General features: G+C 39.2%; 1 protein-coding gene across 1 annotated transcript in view; it reads left to right on the forward strand.

Moving 5' to 3' along the window:
• The window catches only part of ATP8A2 (ATPase phospholipid transporting 8A2), a 287,313-nt gene that overhangs the window by 81,957 nt on the left and 187,503 nt on the right, over nt 1-17,853 (forward strand). The window contains exon 24 of the mRNA XM_005417776.2: nt 11,529-11,701. Coding sequence (XP_005417833.2) covers nt 11,529-11,701 — 173 coding nt within the window. The remainder of the gene's footprint in view (nt 1-11,528; nt 11,702-17,853) is intronic.

Consider the following 17,853-nt stretch of genomic DNA (forward strand, 5'->3'; position numbering starts at 1 on the left):
ATGGGGTTTCCACAAGCTCTCTGGGCAGCAGTCTTTATTCTTTTGTCACCGTAATCTGCTGTGCTCAAATTGCAAGACAGAAGGATTGCGTTTCTTTTGGTGTTTTGAAGTAAGTAGCATTGAGCATGGATTGATCCTGGTAGAGTTCTATTAGTAATATAATCTTCAGACTTCCTCTGACAAAAGTGTTCAAGCTGGACAATCTTGAGGCATTTACCTGATGTTATTGTTGTAAAGTACTAATTTTGTAATCAAAGTGCAGCAGAAGAATTTATATTGTGACAAATCTTATTTGAGCAAAACTAGTAAGTAGGTTCAACAGGCTGGCAGGCATAAAACCATTTTGATAGTTTTGTCATGCTTTTCTCATTTCATGATCTAATGCTTTGTAGATAGTTTGATTTTGGGTCTTGTATCAGCTGAACAAATACATAGCTTTCTGGATTTCTGGTATTCTGATACTAAAACACAAAATTCTTCAGTTTTCATAATTTATGTGTGGTGCCAGTGCTCATACTTTGGATAGCTCTTCTGTTACTTTTCTTCAGTTGTTAAATGAGAGTTTATTTGATCCTACAGATCTAGAAGTGTTCAGATAGTGAAGATCTCTGTGATCTAGTTTGAATGTTTCCTAGCATCTTGCTTGTGTAACCCAATAGTGTTTTTCACTTTCCTTGATATGTATCTATATTTTAGCACTGTAATTTATGGGTTTAAAAACTTACAGTCTAAGGTTAGCACTTTTAGTCCTGCTACTGTCCTCTGCTTGGATGTAGAGTTATAGAGCTCTTTCTTTTAGTTTTGGGACACGAGGAAAAATCCAGTTTTCCTGTATCCTTGCTGTGTCCTCTGACAGTCTGTGTTTCCCAGGTGTGGGAGTGTCCACACCCTTGTCCTTTAGGGCACATGTAATATTTTCCTTGTACAGTGTGTTCCATATCCTTTGTCTGCCCTTGTGGGGCAATTTGGGTGCTGTTTTGTCTTAAACAGAAGCATGGTCAGGTTTTAACCCCCCTTTCCAGTAGCTTGCCGAAGGGGCCAACCCAAGCAGGAGAATGCTGCCTTGCTTTCTGCTTGCTAGGCTCTGCTTCATTAGAAGTCCTGAGAGGGCACAGATGGGACTGAAGCCAGGAGTGAAGTGTCCAGGATGGACTGTTGCACCTTGCCTGCCATTGAGCAGCTGCCAAAGGGCAGGAAGCCTGACCTAACTCTTTAAGGAGCCAAAGTGATCCCAGTTGGATGGAAACAATCGATGAATGTACTTGTTCTTTGTTTTTGAGAGGCTGTTGGGGAATAGGTAAGGTCATGGGACTACAGCTTGTATCGGATCCTTCTGGAAACCCCTTTGTGTGTTGTTTTATTGTCTAGTCAGCCCTGGGTAAAAGGGAAAAATACATATTCCAAGGAGTATGAGTAAATTCTGATGCTTGTCATGCTGTCAGGGTAGAAGTAAAATCTCAAAGGGTATTTCAGGAACTGCAAGTTCTCTCATATTTCTGCTCAATATGTGTATTGTTTCCAAATCAAAACCAGGGCATTAAGCAAATAACATGGGTTAAAAGCAATCTGCTTATTAAAAGTAACTTTTATTACGGAGCTTGCTTGTCCTAATCAGTGGCTCTGGAATTTTCTTGAGAAACAGATTTGATAGTCCACAAGCACTTGAAAAGAAGACTAATGTGACAGGTTGAGTTGTGTTATGTTGGGACTGTCTCGAGTAGCTTAGAGTTTGCTGTTTGGCTTAATTCTCAAAGCAGTTTCCTTTTACTGAAGTGCAGGAATAACTTTGCCTATGAACTCTGACAGCGGTATGGCCTCTGTTACTTACACTACCATTCCACTGAGCTATTAACTGCACAGATGCTAACAGCAGTTGAGGTCTTTTTCTAAAGGGGGATTTTGGAGAGGAAATTAAGAGTGGAAGACTACAAATAATTGAAGCTATAGCTTTCTCTAGCCCCATTTAAATTTTATTAGTCTTTAGAGAGGGAAATTCTGTCCTTCCAGCTTTATTTTGGTGTCTTACAAATTGATGTTACCTTACATCAAAGGGTAAAACCAAAACTTTCTCTTTTCCAGACTACACATGTCATGTGACTTGAAAATATAAAATAATTTTGTCATGGTAAACAGTAATTTTGACACATACATATGTCTGTGCTGGAAAGGTAACTGCATAATGAGAAAATCATCTTGAGTCAGTCCTGTTTTGTACAAATCAATCTACTCAATATTATGCATTCCTTATATATAGCATTCGTCTGGAGGAGAGATGAGCTCTGTCATCTGATCTGTATTTCGTTGTGACTAATGTTCAGTCTTTTATCCATTAATAAACATGGATTCCTTACTTGCTAGCAGTGATAGAACTCCTTTAATATAGTCCTGGCTGCACTGGGGGCTGTTCTTTGTCTCAGGAAAGTTCTAATCTCATTGAGTCAGGATGGCTGAATTTTATTTATATCAACCAAAGTGGTCAATAATAATAATAATAATAATAATAATAATAATAGTTGTTGTTGTTGTTGTGATAATTTATAGTTTACACTTTGTGTATATAAAGAAAACCCATACACAGATGGAGGTATAAATATATGGAAAAGCCAATATCTGTAGCAGAGATCTGAATCTTTAAAGCATTCTATCTGAAGGCTTAGGGGTGACCTAGTTGCCTTCCTGTACTTGAAGGGAGGAGCCTGCAAGAAAGTTGGAGAGGGACTTTTTACAGGAACATGTAGTGACAGGACAAAGGGAAATGGCTTCAAACTGTAAAATAGTAGGTTTAGATTGCATGCTAAGAAAAAATTCCTTACTCTGAGGGTGGTGAGACACTGAAACAGATTGCCTGGAGAGGTTGCCGGTGCCCCACGCCTGGAAGTGTTCAAAGCCAGGCTGGATGTGACAGGACAAAGGGAAATGGCTTCAAACTGTAAAATAGTAGGTTTAGATTGCATGCTAAGAAAAAATTCCTTACTCTGAGGGTGGTGAGACACGGAAACAGATTGCCTGGAGAGGTTGCCGGTGCCCCACGCCTGGAAGTGTTCAAAGCCAGGCTGGATGGGGCTCTGTGCAACCTAGTCTAGGAATGGGGTTGGGACTAGATGATCTTTAAGGTCCTTCCAACCCAAAACATCCTGTGATTTCATATAAAGAGAAAATGCCCTCTTTTTGGGGGGCAGTGGGGGGTAAATTATAGACTGACTTGTATGTCTGCATACCAATTGTTAATTTCTTGGTTGAATTCTCCTCGGCTGTTTGGGGGCATTGATGTGTACTGACAGCTTAAAACAGAGCAACACAGAAACTTGTGGTTCAGACAATGTAACAGAGAATCCCGTATCTTCATGATCTAAAGCAGAAGGTTGTGGTGTCTCCTTGATCTGAAGGTTTACCCATCAGGTTGAGAAGTGGGCTGTTACCTCTGAGAAATTACTTGGCAAGAATCAGTAACTTCCTGAAGGAGTGTCTTCAAGAGTGGGCTTCTGTTTGTTTGCTTCCAGGAAAAGCTGGATTATGTTCCAAAGAGAAGAAGTAGAAGGAAATAAAAAGTCCATTCTTTTGAATGAATTTAATAAAGCTTAAATACCATAATATAAAGACTAAATCATTCTGGCTTACTAGCAAAACTAACAGGCTGCTTCCTCTTGGCAGAGCACAGTTGGTTTTAGTAATCACACAGATGTTTTAGTGTCCAGAACAAGCATTTCTTCTTTGAGCTTTCTGTGGTATGAGACATAAACTTTCTTAATGTGCACCATAAACTGTTCTGTGGTCAAATATCTACTGTATATTGAAAGCAATAGAAAGAGTCACCAGCATAGAGCAGTTCTGGAGTACATGAAAATAGTGTAATAAGCCTAATGCTGTTCTGAGTGTGAAGAGAACAGGGTTGTGGCTGTAATGTTTGAAATCCTTGGTTGTCCCAGGATACACATGCTTCTTGCTAAAGTTAGAAATATTAAAAAATGTCAAACTGAACAAATGTGGTATTGTCTTCCATAGCATTTGAAGAACCTTTGATGAATTGCCCTTTTGACTGCAGTTGTTTCCACAATTGTTTCTTATGCTGCCAGCTTTGCCCTCGTGGAACTGAAAGGAGGATTGCAAAAGACTCATGGCTTTCAAGATGGTGCCTTTGGCAACAATGTTGCACTGGATAACTACTTAGGATGCCAGTTCTTTTGTCTGAGAATGTTGAGACTTTTGTGACTTTTCTTGATTTTTTCTTTAATTAATCAGTATTTTAGTCAAGATTACAGTAAAGAGTGGCATTTTTAAGATGCCACTGCTAAAATCTGCATTTCTCTCTTTAATGTGAGGAAAAAGTAATGCTGCAGAAAACTTCAGGTTTTAGTTCAAAAGGCTAAGATATGAGGATCACCACTTCTGGCAGCATGCACTGCCATGTTATTTAATCTGCAGGGTGGGACATGACTAGTTAGTGAAGTCTTGAACAAATCGGTTTTACTTCTTAATTTGGCAGAAGCCTTGCTTTGCTCCTAATTCTTCCCTCCTTCTCCCCCCACCCCAAAGCCTCTCTAGCTCTGGGGTTGCAGTGGAGACTTCATATATGTTCCATATTAAAGATGCTGCTTTTCTTCACTGGGAGCCTGAAGTTTAGTTTGCAATCACCTGACATGCTATGTTAAGTTTTCTTGACTCCTTCACCATGTACTTTTTGAATAGTCAGCTCTTTGATGCTCTTCCTTGCCACGATCTTGAACTGATCTTGCAGGTACTGGAAGTACCTGCAGCCCTTTTCACAGCATATGTGTTTGAGATGGTATATCTGACTGACACTTCTGGAGATTATTTTTCTGTGATCAGATGAAGTTTGTGAAAAGCTCTGTTTCTTTTTTTTTTAACTATGTAGAACATGCTTGGAGATAAATGTACAGATGACAGGACAGATGTTCCTTCAGGATGTATTTTTGTTTCCTATTTAACCAAGTTCCTTGGTTCCTGCATAATAAGTTTGTTGCAGAACTGGAAACATCCGTGAATCATTCTCCGTTGCACTTGCTACAGCTCTTGATGGGCAAATTCATCTGGGCTTTCAACTGCCCTTGGATAGAAAAATTCTGCTATGATCTATTTTATCTTATATCTGAATGCAAGATCTGGTCTGAAAATGTGATAACCTGAGACTTGCTATGCAGATTAAGGACTCTTTGTATTGAGACATTTTAAATTACTTGGCTAACTGAAGGAATTTCAGGTTGAAGTTCCTGAAATTTTGAGTTCAGGTTGAATTCAAAGCTATGAAAATTATGTGAGTGAGTCCATCTAACATCTCATGGTCCTCCATATGATGTTTTTCTTGGCACAGTAGGAGATCATATTCATCAAGCAGAATCATGGTGTTATTAAATAATGAAGTTCTGCTGTGTCATTTGGTTGACATGTTTTAAGAATGGCTGTAAGGTGATATTGGAGTAGTCACACACTGTGTGCTTGTATGTATCTAAATCAACATGTGATGCAGGCTGAGCACTGCAGTAATACTGAGCAAACAGCTATTGATGGGCCTGTTTGTTATTTTTTCTCTTAGTTTTGATCTTACTTAAAAGAGTAAATTGAAGGTATGCAGCTGGGATCTGATCTTCCACAATCCATTTGCTAAATGGTTTTGTGTGTACAGGTTGAATTTGAAGTGAATCCTGTGTTTTAGAAGTATTCAGACTTCCTCTAAACTGGGAAATGTTGGTACGATTTCTTTTTAACTGTGAAGTAGTGAAGTATTCACAGTTAGTCTTTGGCTCTTAAGGGTTTTCCAGGCTCTCAACTACAGTGTCCTTATAGCCTCTTCTACTGTAAAGCTAGGGAAGGGATGAACTCTTAAAACTGGGCTTTAGAAGTGTGTAATTTTCAGGGTCATCTCTCCATAGTGCTGTTTTCAGTGAGTTAGTAAACAGAACAACCTCCCTGCTAATATCTCTACTTCTGGCTTTACAAGAACCTTACAGGTGATGTATTTTCAGGAATACAGCCTGCTCTGTTCTCCATGCACTGCCTCATCTGTTGCACATCTAGCAAGATGAATGCCTATACTGATGTCAAGATTGGGGGGTTTTTTTAGCATTGTTATATGGTTTTGAGAGTAGAAGAAAGCCAGAGTGGTTTTGTGGCTACTCTTAAGAATTCCTTATTGTTGAGAAAGTGTCCAAGTGCTTCTCTGAAATTTTTTGTGAGTTGAATGTGGAGGTCCATGTTGTTGTAGAGTTGATTGTATTACACCATACATATTCCAATATTAGTAACTAAGTATTTCCAATTCTACTGGTGTTTTGCGTATCCATTTTATGGGCCATAAACCATGGCTTTTGTATCAGTTTATATAAGCAAGTGACACATTGCACCTAGAAAACACAACTTTGGTTGAATTGGTATTTCCATCCTCAGCTAAATTCTGAGAGTACACAAGCAGTTAAATAAGCAACTGTTTGAAGCCGGATCAATTATAGGAATCACAAAAGAGAGGGAACAGAGGAACGTGGCAACAGTCCTGTAGCTGGAGTACTGCTGTAAACATAAGGTAATCTTCACTAGGCTTTGTGGCTATATGCTTTACACCCTTCCTTATAACTAGGTCTTTGGAAGTTGCCTGTTTGCTTTTGGAAGTTGAAGTGGTTTGCTGACCTAGTCAAGTTTGGTACCAAACTTGGAAGATTGGCGAAGTGAGGATCTGTTCTGAAAGTGATATTTCTTTCTAGGTTTCAAGACAGGTTTCAAGGTTAGCTCTTGTATATGAGTTATTTATTATGGCAAGCACTTCCAGTGACTCTTCTGCCCAAGGAGTGTTGCTTTATGTACTTCTAATATGTTTTGCCAGCTTTGGTTTTAACATTAATTTTTCTTGCCTTTATGTTGATTATTCCTATACTGTAGGTTTGCTTCTGCCAGATGTCTTTACAGTTCTCTCTGGCACAGCAGCCAGGCAGATTGAAGTAAAAGATTTCACTTAACGTAAACTTCTAGGTTGCAATGAAGATTGGAAAATTTCCCATGAAGTAGGGTTGGCCAGTGTTATCTTGACTGGGATTATGTAATGGATTCCTTGCTTAATTCTTAAGTTCTCCTTGGAATAATTTTCACTTAACGCTGGGGGAAGGGGATGTGGCTGGTATTTTGATTGAAACCACTTTTTTCAGCACAGTGGAAGAATTGTTACATCTGATGATTCAGATTATCTGTGGATGGGAAGGAAAACAGCAGCTGTAAAAAGTAAATTCATGGATTGGTAAAACAAATTGAGCTGGCACGTCAGTGCACTCTAGTGAGTTAGCAGATTGTGTAATTTATCTAACCTCATTTATACCAGAACTAGTGGTTTGGAAATTAATTATAGGATGATGAAAGAAGTTAGCTTGGAAAACCCTTCAAACTGCTGTAGCTAGCAGTACTTCCTAGATAACTACAGAAGCAAATAGTATGTGTGATTGACTTAGCTTATAGTTAAACTATTCTGTAAGTTTAACATCTCTTACTGCAGGAGCTTGTTTTGCGAGTGTCATTTTAGGTCTTTTGAGATGAAAGTATGGCTGTTCAAGAAAGGTGAAACACTGAATATTCTGAGTTGGAAGGGACGCAAAAGGATCATTGAGTCCAGCTCTAAAGTGAATGGCCCATATGAAGGCCATACCCACTATCATGGCATGATTAGCACCATGCTGCAACCAAGACAGCGTGAAATGTGGGCAGCCAGAAAGTAAGGCTGATTTTGGCTGTATGGGGGTATGTCTGTCAGAGGTCACAGATCCAGGGCTGAGTGGCTCTCTTCAGCTGAAGATGCCTTCTGGCCTACCTGATACTACAAGCCACTGACTTTTCTTCCTGAGATGTCTTTTCTTGTGGGCCATGGATGGCTGTATGCTTACAATGAAGTAGTAGCCACGAGTGTAGTGGCTGCACAAAATTCTGTGCTTTCTATATCCTGCTATAATTTCAGTGAGTGTGTGAGCCTTTCCAGGGAAATGCAGGGCAGGAAAGAGGAGATTTGGAACAGATTGTCTTATAATAATCGTCCAGTTCTTCTCTGCATATCAGCGTTCAGCGTTTTTGTAAGATAAGCTTAGGGAATAGCTATTATCCTGCTGGAGTCTTCTGCACTCAAATTTTGCAGGTCCTTCTGAGTTTTTTTTCTTGACAAGTATCTGATACTGTCATTCTGTATTGGACACTGCATTGCCTCAAACACCAACGTTTCTTGCTGTAGTGTGCAAAGCTCGGGAGAGGGGGAATGGGCGGTATCGTGCACTGCTTCTAGAAAAACCCAACCCAAACAAAGCAAAAAAACAAAGCAAGAACAACAACAACAACCACCACCCAAAGGCACATGGTGTACGCAAAAAAAATGCTTAAGTTATAATTAACTAACCTATAGAACATTCCTAATGTTTCTTATCACAGCATGAGGATTCTGCTCTTGTTTTTAGTGAAATCAGCAGAGTTTCTGATCACATTAACTCTGATTGCATTGACTTCCCAGTTGACTTCAAACACCATGTAAAAAGTATTAATATGTGCTCTGTTAACCTGCAAAATAATAGCCTGGCAAATCCCAGAATGTTTATCAGTATTGTAATTCCTAAATCTGGGCACAGCAGGGATTTTTCCTTAGGTTTTGGGAAGTGAGAATATGCAGGCATGCTATCACGAGGTTTGTTAAAGATCCTGAGCGTACAGTCCAGATAAGACCACACAAACCCTACTTCAGGATGTTTTTGTTTTCTGCCTGTCAACAAATTTAGTGTCCTATGAAGATTTATAATAGTGAACTAATGATGTTATTTCATGTTCTGTGTGGAAACTATGCACACAGAGAATGGTAAAACCTGAAAGTTTAGTTTAAGGCAGTAATGCAAGTAAATGCTCTGCTGAGGGTTTGTATTTGTGGTTGCGACTTGTTAAAATGGAAATGGAAAAACAAACAGGAAGAGCAGGTGGGATAGGTTTATTATGGAATATAACACTATGTCTTAAATTTAACTCAAGCACAGAGACCGTAACATCTTTAACCCTTAAATGCATTTATGTCAGAATTGTTCATGTTTTTAGAAACAAATCCCCTCATCATGTCAAAGGTCTAAAAGTAGATAAAAATAAATTGAAACTTCATTTCCTTAGCTTTTTCAGTTTGAGCTCTGTAGTTGACTTTTTATAAGCTGGTTTTTTTTCATATTGTTCTCTGACATTTGGTGGTCTTATGAATGAGTTTTTAAGCCCTTGTAAAGCTCTAAACTGATAATGTTACTCTGATTCAACTGACCGCTTAAGCATGTGCACATGTCCTCTACTGGCTTACGAAGTGTCTATATTTATTAGAAAAACCTACTGAATCAAGGCTACTAAGAAGATGGACTTTTCAGTTTTCACACCTTCTGACTTTCAAGTAAAGCTGTATATTTTTAATATTTGATGGAAATCAATATGCCACTACCATAAGGTTTGATTGGCAGGTGCCTCTCTGGGTTTCCCCAGAGCAGCTGGATGCTCTGTGCCTGGGAAGGAAAACCAAGTTTATTATGGCTAAGTGAAAGGCTTGCTTTATTTGTTTTTAGTACTCTATTCCAGATGCCCTGACAAACTTACCATTTAAGCTTTATGGATACTCAGTAAAAAAGGCAGGGGTATTCCACGGATGTGAGATACTTTCTTAGTATTACTATTGATTTCTGCTCCATCACGCTTGTTGTAGTAAAGGATTGACTTAGTCTTGCTTGATGTGACTCAAACTTATCCTTTAATGTCAAGCACAGCATAAAAGCTGGGGATCAAAGTAGGGATTTTTACTCTAGTTACCAGTAATGAGATGCCCACAGAAGGATATAGTTCCCCATGGTTTCCAAATGTTTGTTCCCCTGCTTGCTTGGAAGGTCTTCATTATATACCCAGTGAGAATGGGGTCTGGTTTATTTGGCTTAATTGCACGGGCCTATAGGAGCAATAGTTGGTTTTCTTTTTTAAAACGCAGCAATTTTAAGTAGTTAGAAGAAACAGAAATAATAATTCATGCTTTTTTACGGTATGAAGCTGTTAGGTTGTAAGTTAGCCCTGCATATGGAGGAGTATATTGAGAGTTGTAGAAAGTGCTGATAAAATGAAGTGTCTCATTTGTAATCCTTGATTTATAGTGTTTTGGGGTATTATTAACAGTGTTACTAATTCTTTGTCATCTTACATGTAAGATGAGTAAGTTCCATGACCAGGATGTGAATTGGATGAGGTTTATCTGTATCCATGATAATAAGCAATGGAGGGACTAGTATTCTCAACTGATGAGAAATACGACCTTTTATAAGTTTTCTTGTGGCTTTGTCTTTTGAGCAATAGATGATGGCTATTCAGTAACTCTCCTGAACTTGCCCTCACATTGTCCTCTGTCTCTGTAGGGGGGAGTGGTTGGGCCCTGGCTTTCACTCTCCTTTGGATCAGGTGAAAAGTGAGGGGGTTCCCTCTGAAGTGCCCCAAGTGCTAGACAGGAAATAAGGGCAGGGAGTTCTCCCTTGGTTTCAAATAGTCAGAGAAGCATTTAATCCTGTGTGTGCATTCAGGAGAAGGACAGGAGTTAATTCTGCTCTTGAGAGTAAGAAAAGTTTGAGCAAGACTGAGAGGAAGCAGTGAAGAAAAAGAAATGACACTCCAAGATCCCAGGGGCAAAGGCTCTTGGGATAAAATTCTGTTATTGATAACATTACCCAAACTGTGTCCATTATACCATCCTTAGAGTTTCTGTGAATGTTGTCACTGCATAGTAGTGTTGAACTAGATAAAACAGCTTTCTTCCCACAAGACTTACCCCTTGTTTTTCCAGCACTGGTCTCTAATGGTTTAAGCACAGTCATCTACTTTGTGTTAGATTTTCAGGTACAGTGTAGATAAAGCATGCCATGAAGTCATAAATCTAATCCCTCACATTTTAATGGGGAAACAGGGAATTATGCAGTCATTCTTTTAAAGAAGAAGGTGCAAAAGATAATCTGTGTCTAAAGTGGCTGAATTGTGTTCTCTGTCCTACTCATTAACTTAATCTGTAAATTTGCCTCCAGTTTGGGGCTAGTTTTCTAGTGGATCAGAGTGAGTTTGTTTTGATTACCATACTAATGAGTGAGATGAGAGAAAATGAATTGCAAAGGAAATTTTCCGCTGTCCTCCCACACTTCCCCTTTTTGTGAAAGTGGCCTGATTCTTTTCCTACCTGTTTGGAAAGGTGATGTATTTGGGCTGCAGTTGGGAAGGCTGTATCACAACTGCTTTGGGCACATCCATCATGCAGGAGTGTGTAGTAAAGATGCTGGAGTCTGCTCTGAAATGAGACAAGTTCCTAGGCAAGCAGAGGGAGCTTTTGCCAATTTGTGACACAAGTCAGTATATCTGCATGAGGTGCTGATAACACACTAGCTCAAGTCAGTGCCAATTTGAGTGCATGTGTACTGTGCTCTGCTGCATGGTCTGGAGATATCTTGCTCTAGTTTGAATGCACTTTTCTTGTATTAGGAAGAAACATTTTCTTTCTGTTTTTTTTTCAGGCAACAAGAGCTTCTCTGACTCAACATTGTACCAGTCTGGGGGAGTCACTGGGCAAGGAAAATGATATTGCCCTGATTATTGATGGCCACACACTGAAGTATGCCCTTTCGTTTGAAGTCAGGCGGAGCTTTCTGGACTTGGCACTCTCCTGTAAAGCAGTCATTTGTTGCAGGTAAGGAATTCTGTGTCTTTTTTGGGTAACAAAATGGCCATGAAGCCTATGAAATTCAACCTCATATGCACACACTTAAGTATGCTGGAGAGCAGCTTGCTTAGTAGTGTCTTTCTACCTCCTATGGAGGAGGAGGCACGCTCCTTCATTAAAGTTGTGTCATCAAATAGTACAATTCCCTCTGCCAGTGTCATTCCCAGCTGAGTCTGATCTCTTCTATAAAGTGATGAAAGATCATGAGAAAACATTGTGCCTGATTGCCCGATTATAGTAGACACTGATGAGAAGCAGTGGTATGGATGTCATTTGTAATCAAAATGTTTGTGTGACTGTTCAGCTCAGCTCTAGAGAAGGTCACTGCAGGAATTTAAGTTTGTCTTGACTTCTGGTTGTGTATTATGTGAGCCTGTGAGAAGTGTGATTTGCCCTATTAAAATGTTAGACTACTGCTGGCTTTGCTAAGTCACAGCAGAGTTTGTTGCTGTTTGTGGATATAGCCATACGCAGGTATGGTCCTATGTCATGACTACTTCAGAAGGAAGGAAATAAGAGCCCCAAGAAAACGAAAACCAAAAGCTGGCTTACTTTACTTTTTGTGTAGCAGGAAGGCTGCATCATTTTTAACTTCGAAAGATTATGTGGCTTTGAGGATTGTGTGTGTTTGTGCTCATTGCTGGTATTTGAGGGGAACTATGACCTAGTGGAGATTGTTGATTTAGGCAGGCAGGAAGTTTTATTTGCATTCTAGAAGCAAGACCTGCTTTGTGGGAAATGACTGTATTCTCCTTGTACTACTTTTTTTTGCAGTCTTACTTACTTTTATGTGGGCACTTTGGTACAAGTATCACATGGCAAAAGGTGTGCTGTCCATGTACCTGAAATAGCTGAACCCTTGGGCTTTTTATCTGACTAGTTTCTTTCCATTTGTTTTCTGGACTGCTGTACTGCACGATACTGGGGCTAGAGCTGTTCAACGTGTTCATTAATTACCTGATGATTAGATGGAGTATGAACTCAGCAAGTTTACAAATTATACAAGACTGAGTGATAACACTGAGAAATTGGCTGCCCTTCTGAGGGACTTCAACAGGCTGAAGAATTGAGCAGTGAAATCTCATGAGGCTCAAGAAGAGGAAATGCAAAGTCCTATGCCTAAGGAGTTACAACCCCTTACACCAGTAAGCTGTGGGGGTTGCCAAGGTAGAAAGCACCTTTGTCCAGAAGGATCTTTGGATCCTTGGTGGACAAGCTGACCATGAGCCAGCAATGAATCCTAGTGGCAAAGCAAAGACTGGTGTTACCCTGGGCTGCAGTGTAAGGAGCATTGATAAAGGTTTGAGGGAAGTGGTCCTCCTTCTCCACGCTGGTGAAGTAGCTTCTGGAATGTTGTGTCCAGTTCTGGGATCCTCAATATAACAGGTTTAATGGAGAGAATCCAGTGCAGGACCATGAAGATGATAAAGGGGCTGGAGCATCTGTTATACAATGAGAATCTGAGAGCTGCAGGTGTTCAGCCTAGAGAAGAGACTCAGAGGGGTTTGTATGAACATACAATAGAAGGGAATGAAAGATGAGGGAGACAGACTCTTCCCTATAGTGTTTAGTGACAGCAGTTTTTCTTCTGTTGCTGATTAATTTTTTTTTAAATTTGGGCAGGGGGCTAGAGGAACAGGGCACAAAGCCTTAGAGCAGAGGTCTCTTTTCTGCAGCTGTTTCATGGAGTGGGAAGTGTTTTACAAGAGGGAGCTAGCACAAGTGTAGCCATCTTTGGAATGCAACAGGCCCCAGTGTAGGGCCAGAGTAAAGGTACCTTGGGCTTTGAGAGCACCAAGTGCCCGGGAAGGGCACTGACCCTGTCTTGTGCTCTGTTTGAGGGGCAGTTAACAAACAGAGCAGATGGAAAGCTCCTGCTTTCCTACTCTATCGCAGCGCTTTGGCAGACATCCTTCAAAGCCGCTCTTATAGTTTATTGCTCGAAGATTTGACAAGTTAAGCCAAAGACCTACGTAGCTGAAACAAATAATAAATTGAAAATTATTAAAATTACACATAAAATATATATAGTAAGTTGATTATAATGAGTGGTCCTGTTTTGCCAGGAGACATGCAATACTGGACATTTCCTCTTTCATTATTTCATGAGGGGAGCCAACAGGAGTTTTATTTATTAGTGAATTAGCAAATTGAGGAACAATGCAGAAAAAAAATACTTTAAATCAAAGGGGAAGAGATGATGTAATTTCATAGCTTAAAAGGAGGAATGAAAATAATTGAGTTTTAAGTCCCCAGGGAAAAAGAGGAATGCTTTTAATAACCTTTAAGGCTTTTCAAGAACCTTCCAGTCACTTGCCAGGTGCTTGATACTGAAGCAAGAAAAACATTTTTTTTAATGCTCTGAGTTGTTTTCGATAGTACTTTGTGTGTCAAATAAGGCAGTGCACTTATACTTTACAGGAAGAAGTTTTAAAATGGAATTGAGAAAGAGGACATTTCAAATTAGAGTTAGTCTTCAAATGAAAATGTTAATTGGGAGGGGGATGTGGCTCTTTAAGTTAGTGGTATGATGTTTAACCACAGTAGGAGTCGCCTTGCTATTCTCAACATTGCATAAATTCATGGGGCTTAATATTTCATAAATTTACTAAAACATTTTCATCTCCTCTGGGGAGTTTCAGCTGCATTTGCCATTCAAAAATTTTTTTTAAATATAGTTAAGACATACTGTATATTCATTTTCTGGGCTTTAGGCATAAACTGTAGTTGAACTTGATTCTCAGGGGTAATCTCTTGAAATGAAACTGTAGTAAACCTGGCTCCTTTTTGCATTAAGAGGGAGAGATGGTATCTTCTGATGGGGTTAAGTCTTGCACTGTTACAGTGTCTCTAGCAGGCCACTGGCACAGTGGAGAAAAGTATACGCCTCGGGAGACTTGGTAAAGCTAGCAAAATCAAATCAAACAACTCCTTAAGAAAAAGCCTTGTTTGTTAAAAGTTTTTCCAGAGACTGACAGATCTTATTATCTTTCTTCACACTGACTGGGATGTCAGGATGTCAAAAGCAAGCAAAACTTACTTTTCAGTGGAAGTAAATGTTGTTTGGAAGGCAGTTGAACTCTTGACTTCATTTATGAGATCTGAGCTGATGATTGCCTGTCTCTGGTTTTCTAATGTTCTTTTAACATACCTGTTTTTAGTGATGTTTGTGAGACACAAAATGTTGAGGTTTGGGTAGAAGTGAGATTATTCTTTTAATAACCAAATACAGTGTTTTCATTCATCTAGTGTTTATACTCCAGCTGGTAGGTACAGCATATTGTTGCATTTGGCTCTGAATATAAAAGTAGCTGAGAATTATATAACTTGTGTGTTATGGCATTTAATATTTAATTATTTAATATTTTAAAAATTCAGTATAATTTAAAATTCATTTTTAATTCTCTACTGAAGAGCCTGCCTTGAAGTGGAAGTATTTGTAGTTGCATTAATGCAATGTTTCAGAAACACATTTTTATGACTGTGCTTTGGGAACTTTTTGTTATTGTTGTTGAATAGAACTTCTTTGCAGGTGGCAGTGACTCTGCCTTTGTATGGGTTTAATGCCATATTAACAAGACGTCCATCAGGAAGCAGCAATCCATCAGCATTTAAGAGATTAAAGAATTCTAAGCAGTTTGTAAGTACTTCAGTGCTTAAAATTAATTGCTGGGCAGCAGAAGTAGTCCTTTGTATAATTTCTTTCACAGATGTAAGCGCAACAAAGCAAGCATCTCCAGAGAGATGCGTAGCATAAGACTGGGAGCCCATCCCACACTGGGTGCCTCAGTGTGATTTTTTTTTTTTTCCTCTTTTGCTTGTATTACTGACCATTTCTGCCATACTTCCTGAGGTGATGATGCTGGGATGTTGTTTCTTTTCCATACATGTACTTAGATCCTGCAGCTTTTCAGCTGAGTGAACAGCGAGGTGATGCCCATGTAGGAGGGGTTTCAGGTAATAGGAAAATAAATAAAATGTTGCAATTGCTGTACTGTCCATCAACTTTTCTGCCATACTTTTGATCCTGTGTGCTGTTCTGGAGAGGTCTCTATAAAGTGGTGCAGCATGAACAGAAATTGAGAAAATCCAGCAACAGCAATTTCTATGGACTATCTGCTATTTCCACAAGGGCACTTGCCATGTCATGGCTACTACATCAGGATGTTTTTGCTTGCTTTTAGGTGTGAAAGATATGTGCAGTTGTTGCTCAGCATCTGAACACTGACTTCTGGAGGGCTTCTGCCCAGCCTCACCAGCTAACTTTAGGTGATAATGGCGCAAACTGTTACTTTCAGTACCTTGAGCAATATTGGAGCTGTAGTGATAATGGTTAGGACCTAAGTAAAAAAAGAAACGAGGAGAAAATGTATGTTTTTTAAACAAGCAATAGGAAAACCCTGTTCTGTGTTTCTATTGCATATAGCATGCAGGGAGGCTGGGGTGAAGACAGGAGCCCACAGGTATCACTCTGAGAGCAGACATTACATGTTCTGAAACGAACATGCCCTTTGACTAGAGTGTGTCTGCTTAGGTGTGGAAAGGGAAGGGGTTTAATGAATTGAAAGCAGAAGGTTTGGAGAAGGGAAGGCAAAAAGCAGCTTGTGAAGAGTACATGTTGCTAACTGTTAGAGTCACTTCATCAGCTAAGGAGAGAAGAGAGATGAGGAGACAAGAGAAAAGTTGTCTCAGCACTCCAAGTTGTAAGGCCATAGCTGGGGTGCTTCTGGTCTTCCATCATGATTTGGAGGAGACATTAATAGCATAGCTGACAAAATGAACATCTGGAATACTTCTTAAATATTTATTCCCCCAACTTGTATATTGTTGCTGGTGTTAGTATTTGACAAAATGATTCTTCTGTGCCGTAGTTCAGCGTGTATTTATTTATTGAATCAAAAATGTGTCTTACTGGCTTTCATTAGATAAGACCCCCATTTTCATGATAAAAAATTGCAACTCAATTCTGATTAAGAGTATGATAGCCAATTCTGATGTTAATTGGTCCCAAAGAAAATTGTGGATGTGTTACATTTTCCTGTATGTACATCTTGTGTTTCCCCTCACCTGTCACCTACTAAATAATCAATGCTCATTCTCATATTCTATTTCTGCCAACTCATGACAGCAATATTCATCTTATGACTTTGAAAACCATGAGGGAAGAACCATTCTGACAGCTTTAGTGTTTGTAGATAATTGAAGTGGGAGGAAGGTTTGGAATTGCAGCATTACATGGTGCTCTCTGCACTCTTGAATAAAGCATATTCACAGATGATTAGAAATTATCACCTAAACTGTTCAGTGTGTATGTAAGGATGTATAAAACAATCCTGGGACTTACGATTATTTTTCTTAAAAGCCTGTTGGCTGCTTTGCAACAGCTAAGTAGACTTGGAAAATGTCACCAGTTCTGTGTTGGAAAGCTAATATGGGTAAACTTCAGGAGAGCTTGGTCTTACAAATTTTGCTAATTATGTTGTCCTCTGAGTGGCAAAGCGAGTTTCTGCTGCATGTTTTGACTTCTGTTCTTTTTTATAGGTGTTCTGAGCTATGACAGTTCCTGGACCTCACTTTCATAGTTCAAATCATTAAAATGCTTAGCTAATGTTTAAAGGGGGAAAAAAGTACTGTTTACACTTAAACAGTACTTAAAGATACTGTTTTAACTGGTATTGTTTGTTTTTTAAATGACACAGGTGAAGCATGTTTCCCTTGGGTAACTATTAACTGCCTGACAGCCTGAATTTAAATGATTCATGCTATGTAGCCAAACATTTCTTACTGCTTAACTTCATCCCATTATTGTGACTCTTCCTATTCTGAGCAATTATTTTACTTTATTTGTTCAGATGAGGAAATAATTCAAATGAAATAATCCCTAAGTTGAATCAGTGTTCCAGTTTCCACTGCTATTCACAATTTGGCAAAACGTTTGCCTTTTTGAATTTATTCAAGAAAAATACTTAGCTCATAGACTAAGTTTGTATTGTGCTTTAAACTTGCGTATGTCTGTTCAGATCTGGTATCTGTTTTAGTGTTCAATTTCTGTTTCTACTGGATGACCAGCTGAGTGAGTTCTCATGCTCATAACTGATTAGGGATAAAACCTTTTCCTG

This window comes from Geospiza fortis, unplaced genomic scaffold, assembly GCF_000277835.1.
Source record: "Geospiza fortis unplaced genomic scaffold, GeoFor_1.0 scaffold16, whole genome shotgun sequence".
Classification (NCBI taxonomy): Eukaryota; Metazoa; Chordata; class Aves; order Passeriformes; family Thraupidae; genus Geospiza; species Geospiza fortis.